Here is a 16058-nt window from a genome sequence, read left to right as displayed (position 1 = left end):
CTGTACATAGACTCACAGTAGCACATTTCAGTCATACTTATAACAACATTTTTGTTGCAAATTTCTCAGGAAAGACACCAGAAGTGAGCAGGAATACTTGTCAGTGTCAGTGGCTCTGAAACTCTCCTCCCCGAGGAGCGATTTAAAGTTGAAGGAATTTGATTTACGTGGTCACAATAAACAAATATGAGTGCTCTGTGGCTAGCGGAGAATCAGATAAAGATTCAGGTAAACAATATTTATACAAAAATCTAAATGACATGTTAAATACAAGATGGACAGATAAGAAAAAACAGGTTGTTGTTGCTCATCGAGCAAACTCTCTTTTGTGTCTGTCAGGCAGTTTGGTTCAATGAAAAAAATGCTTTAATCCACATCCAAGTCATGATCTAGATAATGTTATGTCTCTACGGTTATATAGTTTTACTGCTGTGCTGTGCAGTATTGTCAGCGGCTGATAAAATCAGAGACACATGCAAATGCAAGTAATAAAAAGGAAGAGAGTTTTGGGATGACGTGTTGGCATTTAAAAACTGACAAACATACACACATCTGATGTTTTCTCTCATAATCCTCCCGTCAGTGTTGTGTAAGATCATTTATCTTGGTTACATTTTGTTTCTTCTGCATTATGAGACATAACCCTCCCCTCATTTTTTTTTTTAACCACCACCACCACATCTCACCCCCGTCAGTCTTACCTGTCGCCCAACACTCAGTGCTGCTCTCAGCCCTCTGTGGGGGTTTAGCATGTGTTAACATGACAGATTGAGCCCCAGTGGGATCCTTAATTGCATCATTTCATGGATGCGAGTCAGTGCTGTGGTACGGGAGAGTAAACAAGCTTTGAATCCAGGAGCAGAGAGGGAGGAAGGAGAAGGAAGGGGTGAGGGGGAGTGATGGAATGAAGAGTGCACGGAGAGGAGTAAAAGGATGAATACAAGAGCTGGTGGAAGGAAGAAAACAGGAAGTGCTTCAGGACGGGAGATTGGTGTAAATAACTGAGGTATTGAGAAATGGAGAAGTGTGAAATATGAGATAGTGGAGGTGTGAGAATCTCTTAGTTAATAACAAAATCAACAGTCTTGCATAAAACCACCCAAACCTCCTCCAAGGTGGTCGTTGGAGCGAGGTTTGTTTTGTTATGTGATAAGCCGAGAGTTAAGGGAGGCAGAAGGAAAAGGCAGCAGCGGCAACAGCAGGCTAGTCGGAAAGTGTGTCTTCATTAGTAAGTGATCGGGGCCAGGGAATATGAGATTTCAGCTGCCTCGGTCGTGCGTTTCAGCAGTAGTACTCACTGAGTCAGCCCAGAGTAAACACATGAGGTCACAGAATACACTATGCAATTAGGGGTGTGACAAAACCAGATATACAACCGAGGGATTGACGTGCACACAGATGTACACGTGCACACAGGGGGGAAAAAATGCAGGTACAACCACCACAAATGTTTACACAGTCCAGATCCAATATTCTCACATAAATCAATATGTTGGAACCCGGAGGGGCCACAATTTATATTCAAAAAATCACAAGAGACCAGTGCCAGTGTGGACAAACACAGATGTTAATGCACAACATTAATCAACGTTACTCCCCAGCTAGGATCCTTCCCTGACAAGACATCATGACTTCATGTGTTAACACATGACATCTAACTCAGCGCCAAACGTACATAACATACTGTACATTTAACAGTGATTTCCACAGTTGTGTGGTATGGTGGTGAAGTGGTAACGTACAGTTAGATCACAGTGGAAACAGTTATTCATGGTGCAGGCAGAGTCGAACTAGACTTGAAGGGATGTCACAATCATACTGAGTATCGGGAGACGTTTCCAAAAAAGTGTCATGGGTGGACATGGGTGGTATCAGAAAAATCGAGTCGTTGGAATCAACGGTTTAGAATAATGAATTATAATGTGGGTTTGATAAAGGAGCAGTGCCAGAAAAAATGGAGGAAAAAAAGACCTCTTTGTTTGGGTAGTTAAAGAAAACACCTTAAAAACATGGTGGTCCACATTTAAAATAACCAGTTTTCGTGCAAATGATTTATATCATATTATATTTACAAAACCTCAAAAAGGTATGAAGCAATTAGACCATTAAAACACATATTTCACATCGGGTCCAGACTTGTTTTTTTGTTATTTTTCCCACTGCCTAAGTCATCATACTGTACTTTGTTATGTTTCACAGCTATGTGCACACTGTAGTAGTCACAAGGGCACCTAAATATTCACTTAATGCTTATTTTGAGAGAATGCTGGTGAGCTTACAGTCTAGACAAATAGTGCTACAGATAGACTTAGTTAGAAGATATAGTGAAATGTAAAAAGATTAGCGACACAAGGATCTCACAATCTTGCCAAAAGCCAATCATCGGAGCATTTGTTAAAAGTTACAATTAAACCTTTACCTGAACACTTAATTATGAAATAAAATCTGTTGTTTACAACTTATCGGTAATAATAAAAATGTGCTAAGGTACTGGTTACACACAATATCATCACAGTGTTGAAGCACTTAAAAGATTTAAAGATCCCTGGTTGAATAATCTGTGAAAAAGATGAACAAGTGCATTAAAAAAAAATGTTTTTTGATAATAATAATTTTAAATAGGTTTAATTCAGTAAGTATGGATTGGATGGTAGACATGGATTATCGACAGAGCTGAGGCTGGCTGAACGACGCCTTAATATATTTTGAATGTGTGAGTTAACTCAGACTCGGGGAAATTATCTACAGAGACCAAAAACTGTTGGAGATTTCAACATGGGGGCTTATGGAGACTGACTCACTTCTGTAGCCAGCCTCAAGTGGCTGTTTGAGGAACTGCAGTTTTTTTGGCACTTCAGCTCTGGCTTCATTTCACATCCACAAGGTTGCCACTTGTGTTAGATCAGACATACACAGAAGTTATAGTAGTCATAGTCACATATTGAATACACCAACCAGTCACATACATCCATGACGTATATCTCACTATAGGTGGTCCATATAAACATTTGGCACTGCAATAAATAGTTAAAACCTTGATGTGAGTGTCCTGTCTAGACTGTTGGTTTGTTTACAACCTGTCTGATTGTCTGTCTTTCTATGGCACCGGGCAGACTTAGTTCCTTAGGATGTAACAAATTATCACAGAATAAAAGCACGAGTAAATACAACGTAATGAATTATTCACTTGTCTGGATGAAGAGAAGAAGAATGACGTCTCTTTATAATCACGGTGCTATTGTTTTTTCCTGTTTTTTCCTGTCTCCTCTTGTTACCCTATAAGTATTTCTTGCACTGACTCTTTCACTCATGTATACAATATTATAGCATGCACTTCCAGCCATCTCAGTCCTACAAATATTTGGTATACAGACTCCTCATGTTTATTCAAAGTACTGGGTTACACTGTTTGGGAAAGATAGCCAGACAAGGGCCCTTTGGGAAGGAAAAAGAAAACTATTCCAAATGAAAAGTAATGATTCATGCCATAGATAGTGTATAAACTCAAATATACGCTGGACCTCGCAGCACTATTGGACAGTTCCACTTTATGCAATTTTGATTGGATCTGAACAGTGCATAGACAACTTAGTATTGCATTACTCTAAATATGGCAGTGTGTGCACTTGTGTATGTGTGAGTGAGACCAGAGTGAGGTGGGTGGTCTCCACTCACTATCATTATACAACACAAAGCCTCATTGGTATTTTGAGAAGGAAATTAATATTGCCATCAGCAGTGGCTCTTGCGTGTGTGCCTCCATGCATGGATGTGTTTGTGTACTTCCGAAAAACAGAGTGGAGAATTTCCACTTCAAATGAGGAATTTTCAGGCTGAACTTTGGCATCGCTCTAAGTGACGCTGCATGACGACATCGCAGCCATCTCGGCTCTCTCCTCGCTGTCAACTCCGCAGGCAGCTTTTCCATTCAAGCAGGAGTAAAGGGAAAACCCTGGGCCTGTGGCCACATTGGCCCTGGTTTAACTTAAACATTTTCTCAACATCCTTCTCTTTACTCTTTTTACCTGGCTGAAGGACAAACCATCAGTGGAAATGTTGCAGCTGACTTTCCAGAAATGAGACAATTCCCAGTATGGGGCCATGACCAAAGACAAGGTTCTTATACATTAAATTGCCATCCCAATCTATAATTGCCATAATTATAGATTATGTCTATCCTGGAAACGTAGGTAACACTTTGTTTTACAGGTCTGTAACTTCTGAATCATTTTTTAATAGTCGAGATTGAAAGTTAATTATTTTTCAGATTCTTTTGCCATTTTTCTGTCATCATATGTGAGAGTATGAAAACAGACAGGAAACATAGGGAGAGACGTGCTCGACAACGGTCTCTGGCAGGAAAAAAAAAAAAAAAGATAGGATCACTGTGGTTTTGTTGTCTGTGTCTCAAAGGAGTAGTCTGACAGTTTGTGGAAATGCACCTTCTTGCTGAAAGGGTGAAAACGAGGCCACTCACATATCTGTAGGGTAGAAGGCTACAGCCAGCAGCCGGTTTGCTTAGTTAATATGTCTCTGAACAGTTAGCTGCCCTCTGTCCGAGGGTGAAAAACTACCAGCACCTTCAAAACTCACTAATTAATTAGTTATACAATATACTATAAATCTTTGTTGTGGCTTTACTGTAATGGACTATTTCTTGGATGGGAGCAGGGACTTCCTGGAGTCACAGCTGACAACAAAATCTGATCACTTCAGACATCATGATCATCATCATCTCTGGCTGCTGTAGCCTCATATTTAACAGACGGAGAAAGCATTTCTCAAACTATTCCTTTAAGGAGTTCTCATTTATGTTGACCTTAAGGTTGAGACTGAAAGTTATTTTCAGTGGTTGACAAAACAAACTCACCACAAGGTTCAGAGCTTTCGATCATATCTCATGAGCTTCGTCCTTAAAGTGCCAATTTCTAGTTTTAGAGGTAAAATGTTTTACTCAATAATTAGAGCTATACTAAATTATATATAAAAAAAATCTAATAAAAAGTTATTAGTTGATCTAAAGTTTAGTAACTCAGTACTAAAAACAAGAGACAAATATTTCAGACATGCTATAAATTTTAATAGACATATTGATATTTCTGTAGAGAAACAAAGTTATCCCTAGTTTTATTTACAATACAGGAATAAAAAAAAATGTCACATACAGTACAATGGTAAAAACAACATAGAGAACTTAAATAATTATTTTATTTGTGTAACTACTTAAATAATGAAAATGGTTATTCTATTCACACCACGCCGTCTCAGCAGCTACAATGCAACTTTCACATTAAGTGCTAAAAAAATTATAATTTTCCATTTTACAGCATGAATTCCATTTTGACCAGGTAGAGTTGATTTATTTCAGCAACACAAGCGAGGCGGGAGATGAAGAACAAATACGGACAATGAACTTCAATTAACCGTGATACTTGGAAATGTGTTTTTCAAAATAAAATTTGGGGGAGAGGGCAAAATTACGAATGTTTGCCTTAAAAAAAAACAAAAAAAAAACACAATGATTGACTAATTTTATGGAATTTAAATGGCTTAATAAGAGAAGTTATTAGATTAAGAGAATACGGGCATGCACGTATGTATGTACTGCATCTGTTTGAACTTCAGTCTGGCATCTGATAACACAAAACTCCAGACAATCCCAGGCTGCAAACTGATTACATGTAGGAGTCAGATCAATCGTTCAATCTTATCTCATTAGACACATCCTTAGGTTAAACTTTAATCTGCTCCCCACAGATAAGATCTGCGCCTGACTGTGAACTGCTTCCACAGTTGACTTGGTGGCCCGACGGGATCTTTGATCATCTCGCAACGGAGACACATTTCTGACGGAGGTAATTAAACCACACATCAGGGAGAAGAATTAGATGGACTCAGCCAACTGCTCCGAATTATCCTACGCAGGCACAGACATGCGTTACTTTGACGCACCTCATGTGTCTTTCTTGACAGAGGAAAAAGCATATGTATAAGTACAAGAACAATGAAATGACATGAACTGACAAGCTTAGTGTAAAACTGCTTTCTATAAACACCATTCTCTCCCATATATTATTACGCTTAAAAAAATAAACCCTCCTCTATGATAACAATAGTAATGCTATAGTTTTTTTTTTGTTTTTTTGTTTTTTTTTGCAATGCTAAGTAGTACTTAGGTAAGCTCTATTGGAAATATACATCACCGCGCTATCTCTTCCCTTTTGTAGTTTTGAGTTCAGGTTCAGTGTGTGACGCAACGAAAAAGGAGTTTGTTAGATCATACCTGTCGTAGTGTTACTTATGTGTGGATGTGAAACTACTCTCATTGCGCTTTTAATGACAAATTCATTTTGAATAATAAAGTGAATGAAACAAAAAATGAATACAGTGCATGGGAGCCAATAACTCCGTTCAGATTGTATGAAAACTGGCTTTGACAAAACGTTCTCACTCGGTCGTCCCTATTTCTGTTGTAGGTAACAGTCCTCTGCTGTAGATCCATTCTGTACATTGATAGCAAGTGAGTGTTGCGAAACAAAGTATACATACCGTATACTGTTATAGCTTTTTATGACAATGTGCCCACAAACTAAATACAACATCATAAGTGAGACAACATGGTTCATCTCTCTTGTATTAGTGCCTTTAGAATAGTATAGCACAAAGCAGGCTCTAAGTGACCTCGACTCTCATCGACTTCTCAGCTTTGTATAACCGAGGCAGAGGTGCAGAGTGTCCGTCAAAAGTCTGTGTATGCCGACATTTAGTATTATTGCTGGATTTTGATGTACCATGAGCACAAACTTGGATCTTGAGCCACACCGCTCTAATTTTAAATCCTTAAAGAACCCCCTGACAATCAACTGTCCCCGCTGAAATGCTTCAAAACCCCTTTTTTTCTTTTTTTGTGGGGGTCTCTACGTAAGGCGACAGAAAAGATCCAAAGTCTTGAGTTAAAAGTGTCTGTTCCCGTGGAGTTCCTGTTCCTGTGGAGTCAGCCGTGTACAAGCGTTTTTTCTCAATGACAGAGGAGGAAATGTCTTAGTGGAACTTCCATAACTTAGCCATGCTTGTCAATCATCTTGCTGCTGTCTGCAGGTCAGTGAACACGGCTTGGATGCCAGGCCTGGTGCTCAAGAGCAAGTAGCTTATAGGAGAAAGAGGAAGAGTTTGGTGATGAGGATGTAAAGCAGTCTGACGGGGATCCTGTGTGTATTACGTGTGTGTGTGCGTGTGTGTGTGTGTGTACATGTATGGGTGTGAGGGAGATTAGGAGGCCATATTAAGGACACCTCGTTAGAGTCTGCTGGTGGTGGTAGGTAGATCTGTGTCAACTTGAGGATGACAGCGGGGAGCAGCCCCCCTCTGCGCGCCCCTATACGATATAGCTGGTCAGATCTAGGAGGTACGAGGTCATGTCAATGATGTGGTCTAGTATGCCGTCTTTCTCCTGGTCGTTGGGCATACCCTGCTCACTGTTCTCACACTGGGCCCCGGAGTAGCCGCTCTTACACAGGCACTTGTTGGGCTCCATGCAGACTCCTCCGTTGCGGCAGGCTGGTTCACATTTGGCTACGGCCACACAGAAAGAGGAGAAGGAAAACATGGATTACAAAACCTCATCTACACATCTGTAAACGAACAACACACGGATGTTTGTCCAAGATGATACTACTCTGCAAGCAGCAAATGCAAATCTACAAAAAAAAAAAAAAAAAAGGCACTCACCAACTCGGCAGAAGGGTCCCTCCCAGCCGGGGCTGCAGCAGCACTTGCCTGTAGGAGTGCAGTGTCCGTTCTTACAGTGTCTGGAACAAGCTGTCATCAGCAGCTCTGGAGGCTCCACCTGACGCTGGCACTCCTTGGGGGCATGAGGCCTGCAACAGTTGTCAGAAGGAGGGAAAGTCAATATGTGGGGGACGCAAGCATCACATGAATTACAGGAAGTAGGGCTAGGCATTAATTCAATATTATCGCTTAATGTCTTCCTATAAAGTCACACCCCGATGAAGTAACGTTACTCCATAATTCTGACACAACTGATTTTGGGAGTATCATTTGAAAATAGCAGTTTTAAGACACAGTTTTAAATATTGGCAGTCGGGGAAAATTCTACCAATAATCCAAAATAATAAAACATTGGCCAAATAAACTGGGATATAAGAAATAATAGTTATAATAAATCAGTATTTCTCAACTCTAGTAGGAACCCCAAATACTGGCGGTTATCTTTTGTCTAATAAGGAGCGAATACTAAAAATCTTTGGCTCTAAGGTCGCAGGGTTAAGACAAGTCCTCATTATTTTAAATTAGGTTAAATATTGAGCTTACATCCAATATGAATGACACAAGTCGAATGTTGAGTCACGCCACTCCTTACAGTTTTGAATCCGTAGAAACCTTTTTGGTGGCTCTTAAAGCAACAATTAGAGTAGATGTGTAGGGTTTTATAGATTTAATAAAGGTAAGCAAAGTGTGGTTTAGAGGTGTGTAGTTATCCTGTATTGGAATTGCAATGGATGGTTTCCCCTTCATATTATTTTCTGCTTTCAGGCACACTACATTAAGACGAGTTTGTTTATAAGTTGGAGCCTTTCAGTGAGGAGTCACACCCACCTCACAGTTTCCACAAAGTTTCGTGCAAAATCCATTCATAGTTTCTTAAAAATATCCTGCTAACAGACAGACAAAAAGCAGGGACTGGACAAAAACAGAACGCTCGTCCAAATCTGGCTGAGGTACATAGTAATGCTCCATGTGATTAGTGAAAGTACTGTATGAAATGTGTTCTATTTTAAACATTTTGATGTAGCGTGATAGCTGCCATTTGTTTACTGTAAATCTATTTTTGAATATTACAACAAGAACACATCTGCCATCATATGTTGTGTCTATGATCTCAGATGATAGGGAGGGCTGCCAGCCTGAGTGGGGTTGCACTTGTAAAGTGATGAGCTAACTGTTTGTATGTATCCATAAAGATTTTTTTCCCCTTTTCTAGTGATGTGTTGTTGATGAATTGGCCTTTTTCTTTTGTGTACTATCAAATCATAATGAGTCAAATGTGAATCTGCTGGAACAAAACCTGTGTCAAGTCTGGTGCTTTCATTGTTTTGACTTATGTTTTCCTTAAATTCACCCGACTCGAAGAACAAAACAACACATAGGGTTAACACGAGGCTGCCGCAGATATAAACATGATTTGGAAAATGCCGACACACACACACACACACACACACACACACACACAAACACAAACATCTCCACACCATATGCGTGAAGTCTGAGCACCAAAGAAACATATTGTGATCATTCCATATTAAGACAAACATCCAGACACGCACATCAGCAAATGGGCTGAAACTGAATTATTTCATATCACGCTCGACAAATCTGGAAATAATACAGTGGAGTGCGTAATCAAGTTCAAATGTGAAGCGTCTGTTAGCGCCTGTTGCTTACCGGCCCACACACACACACACAGACACACACACACACACACACACACACACACACACACACACACACACAAGAGAGAGAGAAAGAGAGAGGGAGAGATGTGTAAACAGTTCACTTGCGCTGAAGTAAAAAGCTACCGGGGCAACACATTTGCTGGACACCGAAGGACACACACTTTTACGCTTGGTAACTGGACTCCTGTGGACTGATGCTGGTATGAGAGCTGTAAAGCATGAGTAGTGAGGTCAGTGTGTGTGTATGTGTAACGCTTTAGTCCACGAGAGAACAGGCCTCATCAATCATGGCTGGAGAGCAAATGGTCAATCCGTAGTAGGAGCCAAAACTAGATGGAGTTTAATACCTGTAACCAGGGGGATTATTTAGTATATTAAAATTGAAATCAGCAGTTTTTGTTGAGTCTTACCTGTTTTGACCTTCACTAGTTGGATAAACATCATATTTATTTTACCTACTGTAAAGCACTGACTGTGCCGGAAGATGCAAATTTCAGTTTTGAGTAAGAGTCTGTCAGTTGTTGGATAAATGACTCTAACTATGTTGTGTGAGGATAATTGTATTTATTTTGAGTGCGCGAGTGTTTACTTCCTAGTTTGAAAAATGTGTTGCAAATGTTCTGACAGACACACTGACTGATGGCAGCGCGCGGTGACAATACTGTGTGACTGTGTGTGACTGCGCGTTAAAAGATGCTTTAAATTTGGGAGGATGGAGGGCAGGGGGGGTTGATTCCCATGCTCCCATCAGCACCCAACTCCAGACTCCATCCACGCTGGCTTTTGTTGTTAACGGCTGCATGTAGTTAAAAAAAAAAGAGTGAAGGAGGCAAGCAAACAGAAAGAGAGGGAGAGAGAGAAAGAGTAAGAGTCCCTAGAGGATTGGGGGGTCTGTAGCTAACACTGTTAATAGCAGGCAGGGGTCAGCAGCGCTACTAAACAGTCTGTACGACTGCCAGGGTGGCTGTGAAAACAGCACCTGCTGGTAGCGCCACTTGACAAAGGCAGCTGGGTCAACAGCCACTGTGGGAATTTATCAACTTTGGGAGGGGTGGTGTATGTGTGAGAGCGAGGGAGTGGGAGAAGGGCGACAGTGCTCACACATGAGGTAGTTACATGGACAGAGAGAGAGAGAGGGATGATGATGATGACGATGATGATGACAAAAACAGAAAGCTGCATAAACACAGATCATAATTAAGCAAGGCATGTTAGCAGAGATAAGGCAGAGAAGAAGAAGATTGATGCAGGTTAAGACTTGCTGTTGTGTGCTAAAAACTGCCCTTCCTTCTGTCCTTACACCAGGGGAAGCTGAACATTAACATATCTTAACACTGACATCCATTCAGGTCTACGCCATCAGTGCAGTGTGGATGCTCTGCCTCAGATTTGTTCCTGATCTGTTTGATTATTGTTTGTCAGTGTGTGTGTTTAGCTTGTTGGCTCGCAGGGCCTGTTTGATTGACATGAGGTATATGTGAGAAAAGGGCCGTGGAGTGGTGTACATTGTGCGCCCTAACAATGGCTTAATCAAACGGCCCAGTGTGGTCTCTTTTGCTGTTTTGTCATCCGACTCCATTGTTTGGGGGCTTCTTTTGTAGCTTCATTCCTTGTTTTAATTGTGCAAGAAATTTACTGTGTATTGTAGGAGCCAGGGCTATTCAGTGCAACTGGCAAGCAGCTTTGTCAAGGGGAGGACCACAGCAGAGATGTAGGAAGATTTAGGAGGGATAGGAAAAGAAAAAAAAAGAAAAAGAAAAAAGAAAAGGCTTTTTTCTGCAGCGTGCTGGGAGCTAGCGTACCACACGCTCACACAGGCTCACAGATGTGCATGTTCGCGTGTACCCACCACCCACTCGGTTTATATCTGTACACACTAAACACAAAGAGGCACACATACAGATAAATATATCCCCAAACAAGCACCCGCAGTCTCCTTCCTCTGTACATGCGATGATTTGTGACTTCCATAGCTAATGCAGTTCATAGAGGAGGTCCCAGGACCCTATTCGAAGTTCACTGTGTCTTTTTTAAGGTCTCTGCTCACTGTAATTCAATCGGTCCAGCCTGCAGCTGACAAAACCCCAACGTGTGAAAAGTCGGCCATAATACTGCTTTCCCTTCTTCTCTGCTGCGGAGAGGGACTGTAACAAACAGAGGCAAATTGCATTTTACACCAGAAATCAGCATGAGGTCTGGCTCTACGCTTCAATTAAGCTGTTGCCAGTGACCGACTGCATTGATGGAGCGCAACATGTGCCTTTTGAATTATGATATAATAAACATGTAACTTATGCTGTATGACTCCCATGGCATACTGTGTATACACAGAGGGGCTGAAACAAATCCCCGCCTCGTGCTGTATCAAAATATCTTTGTTTGGGGTCTTTCTTGAATTATTTGTTCTTGGCATATATATAATGCTCTCACTGTATAAACAATTATGTTATTAAATGCAGACTCATTGGGACTAGGAAGAAACCAACCTTGTATGCCTGCCTATTGTGTGTACGTGTCAAGTAAAATAAAGTAAAAGTTTCAGCTTTTGCTCTGTAGGTAAAATGACAAAGATATGAAACCTTCAATATTATAAACTTGTCTCAATCAGACATGGCATTATTTACATATTTTACTTTTAAACCCTATTTATATGCATCTTGTGTCTCTTTTATTCCTTGTCTCTGTGCCTTTTTTTATGTCTTTTTGTAAAGTTGTTACCTTGTAAAGAATGAACTTTTTGCTGAAAGGTGCTATACAAATAAACTTGTCTTGCCTTAGATAAAATATACATGCATGGATGCTCATTCTTACTTATATGGTGAAGAGAATCTAAGCTCAAGCAGCTTTTAACTGGTCACCATATAGAGACAGATATATGATTGGAAATATTTCTATCCGGGCTGCTACCACAAACAAGCTGTGTCTTGCCCCTCTGTCTCTCTCTTTCTCTCACTCGCATACACCCTCACACCACACACATTCAGCATGTTTCAAAATGCATGGTGGCCTATTTATTATTGGAGGGGTACTCCAACTGACAAACAAATACCTAAAAATGAAGTCATCTGGCCAGGACATGTTTACACAAACACTGCTGAGGGATTTTATGGCTGATGTTTCCCTGTAAGCCTTTACCGCTCTCCCTAACAGTTCCTCTGTTCCCCTCCATGTTCCCAAACACACACAGTTGATCAAAACACAGCACTAGATGCTATACCGGACCACAAAAACCACCATACTCTAAAACAAACCGCTTTATGTGAGGGCTTTAGGGTCCAGATGTCCTTGCAGTATGGAAAAGAAAAAAAAAAGGGGGGGGGGACCACCAGACTTGATAACGCGCTGAGGTCAGACACGTTAGCTACCCCATTTACTCCCTTGTCACCCCCTCTACGTCCTCCCTGTAACAAGATCATAATAATGAAGCCAGAGAGTATTAGGAGTCAAGATTCCAACACCACAGGGTCTGCGCAGACTAAACAAGTCCACTTGATGGTGGAAAGAATTGTTCTTTGGGAGAAATGCGTCCATCGGCCATGCCAGAAAACATAAATACAGAGCAAGCCACCAGGGCCCCTTTGAAACATCTGTGGTGTAATTAATTGCGCTAATGCCTGGGTGGCACTCTTGTCACCCAGGCGTAATCAGCTGCGGATATGTTTCTATTGTGATTCTGAAGCATGTAAATTCTCCCTCTCTCCGAGTCTGCTTCCCTTACTTTATCTGCCTCTCTTAATCAAATCTGACCTTGCCTAGAGAAATATTATTCGTTTGGGACTTTTCTTGCTCGTTCAGTATGTTTAAAGTTGGATTCAATCCACTTACTGACCTGAGCAGGTGGGCCTAACCCTGCAGGATCTCATTCTCTCTTAACTTCCTGCATAAGTGCAGATAAGACGAGAGGTTGAAAACAGGGGGTTCAGCTTGAAACTTAATATGCAATTGGTTTGAATTACAAAGTCTGCTTATGTTTGCAGTGATTTCCTTACTGCCAGGGTAATATATCAGACACAAACGCTTATATATCCATCCTGTATCATGTGGAATGAATTCATGCCTCCTCTGCATATTTTCTCGTCTTGAGTGACAAATGTTTTTCACATGTACTTGGCTTTGCACAAACAGTTTATAGATCATCACTATCAGAACTATTTCTAATACTGTGATGCATATGGTAGGGATTATGGCACAGTGACACGCGCGCACATTTGAATTATGAAGTTGCGCTCACGTGCATGTTCTCCCACACATTCCAGTTGTTTAACATCAACTAATTACGCGTTAGACTGCACAGAAATAGACTGGATTGAACCACTCAAAGTAAAGCTGATGTGTGTCCACATGATGATGAATAAAATGTGCGCTACGTAAGACGCATGGATGTGTGTGTGTGTTTCTACATGTGTCTCTCTGCTTGACAACAGGTGCCTTTTTGTTTTGCTTACTCTCAGCAGAATAAACTGCTGCTGTCAAATGCTCTGAGAATAACCAGCAGGCAACAGTTACCAAGGTTAAAATGGCCAGCTAGTAAGTGTTGATGTTTGCAATAATGCTGTGTTTATTCTCCAGTTTCTGCTCAGCATTTATTTTGGCCAAGGCAGGTTTTCATGTGACACAAAAGTCCCGGTCATAGCGATATGTTAAGTACATGTGGAGGGTTATAGGGGTATGTCTAAGTAGTGAGGGATTGAGGAGAAAAATGAGAAAGACTTCACTGCAGTGAAATGTGGTTAACTATAGATACATGATTTCATGAGTCAGTTGCATTAGTCTTGGATCTTTCATGGTATACTGTGTGTGTATCATCTTCAAACAAAACAGAAACCAGCATGGCATTAGAGATGGTGGGCTACTTTGCTGGAGCTCATTAGATGGCACATACAAGTACTGAGGGATCACTTACTTAGTGAGCCGAGACCCAAATGTATACCGCCACAGCCTACAAACATATGATGACTGAAAGAATATAGCTCCCTCAAAGCCCCCTTCCAAATGAGAAACAAACCACCCTGAGAGAAAAAGAAAATGTATTTCATGATTGTACCTTTTGGGATCTACCAGCTTGTAGAGTTTTCCACTGTGTGACTGCACCATGCTTTTACTGCTTGCCAGTATGTAGACTTCACCTGCAAAAGAGGTCACATGGAGGAGGCTATCAGCATTATTTGTATTACATACTATTAATCTGCAGTACATGTCCCAATTATTTACTTGCAATACCTGTGCCAAAATGGGAAGATAACACAAGAGGATGAAAGGAGAGGACATGAAGAGATGAGGAGACACAGCGTAGCTAAAGCTTCTGCATTGTTGCACTTGCCAAAGGACTTTAAGAAAGAGTTTAATGGGACAATTGGATTCTCATGACTGGGAACCAGGCGGATAATTTAATGAGGAACAAGCCCGCAAGAAAATTCCATAAGGAGACAAATTGTAAACATGTGTCTGTGGGGCCCATACTTTGGGACACAAGCCCACCCCCTCCATGATTCCTGCACCACTTGCAAATCATGATCAAATGCAGGAATCTTTAAATACCTCGTCAAATAATAACTCCAAGACCTGGCAAGAACTGAGATCAAACATTTTTGATGGCTGTGTGAGTGATCCGCATAACGTCTTCATTTTAATCAGAAACACAAGAGCTGACAGCTAATAATTCTGTGAGTGTCTGGTGGGGGTCCAACTGGTAAAAATGTTCTGTATCATATTAGTCTGCTCACCTCAGCTCACCCGACCGTATCTGTATGCTGCAGTCCCCCAGGTAAACAATAACACATCTCTCTACCCATGCAAAACATCGCCATGTAGGTGGCCCAATACGCAGCTCATTAGTGGGTGAGTTTCATTGCTATGTTATGGAAATGACAATTAATCCAGAAGAAAGCATGTCCTATTTAATATCCTGTTGGTAATGTGCCATAGAGGTAGAGTAAAGAGGGGTATTCGTTTCCCCGTAGTTTTTAGTGTTGCTGCCTGTTGGCTAGGTGTTGCAACATTCCCAGATTTTCAATCGTGTTTTAATGTATAACCATGTGTTAGTGCAAAACATGACAAACATCTTTCAAATTACTAACTGGAAAATTCCACACCATAATGTTAATCTATGTACCACTGATAAATATACAACAAAATAACTGTTAGCCATGATTTTTCCATAGTTTTGACATCTGTCATTTGTAGTCAACAAACCTACAAGCCAAAGTGATTTCAGAAACTATGTTAGCACATAGTTGCCATCCATGCATATGGAGGAAGAACAAAACAAAGGAAGAGAAAAAAGAGCACAAGACTGAAAATCTGGAAACACAGAGAGTATCTCGCCTAAAAAGATACTTTTCTTATTAATGCCCTACTAACCTAGTTCATCCTCTCCAAAACCCAAGATATGCCCCACAAGCATGGAGCCACAGGAACCAGCTGAGCCCAGACACAGAGCCTTCTCCTGCCACTGTTCACCACTTGCTGATGTTGACAACGTAGACTTCTGGAGGATCCGCAGGTTACTGAGACAAACAAAACACAGAGAGTAGGTTAATTCCTTCAGACGTCACTTTGTTGGTTTATCTCATGTAGACTGACAAT

At 40.9% G+C, this 16058-nt stretch overlaps 1 protein-coding gene across 2 annotated transcripts in view; it reads right to left on the bottom strand.

Annotated features, from left to right (window-relative positions):
• Window positions 1-5058: 5058 nt before the first annotated feature.
• Window positions 5059-16058, bottom strand: part of hhip (hedgehog interacting protein) — a 33464-nt gene continuing 22464 nt past the window's right edge. For both annotated transcript variants that reach the window (XM_019256066.2, XM_019256067.2), the window contains exons 10-13: window positions 15834-15979; window positions 14518-14599; window positions 7729-7877; window positions 5059-7572 (exon numbers count right to left, since the gene is read on the bottom strand). In XM_019256066.2, coding sequence (XP_019111611.1) covers window positions 7376-7572; window positions 7729-7877; window positions 14518-14599; window positions 15834-15979 — 574 coding nt within the window. In that variant the 3' untranslated portion in view covers window positions 5059-7375. The remainder of the gene's footprint in view (window positions 7573-7728; window positions 7878-14517; window positions 14600-15833; window positions 15980-16058) is intronic.

The sequence above is a fragment of the Larimichthys crocea genome, chromosome X, assembly GCF_000972845.2.
Source record: "Larimichthys crocea isolate SSNF chromosome X, L_crocea_2.0, whole genome shotgun sequence".
NCBI lineage: Eukaryota > Metazoa > Chordata > Actinopteri > Sciaenidae > Larimichthys > Larimichthys crocea.
This window is presented reverse-complemented; position numbering and strand designations above follow the sequence as displayed.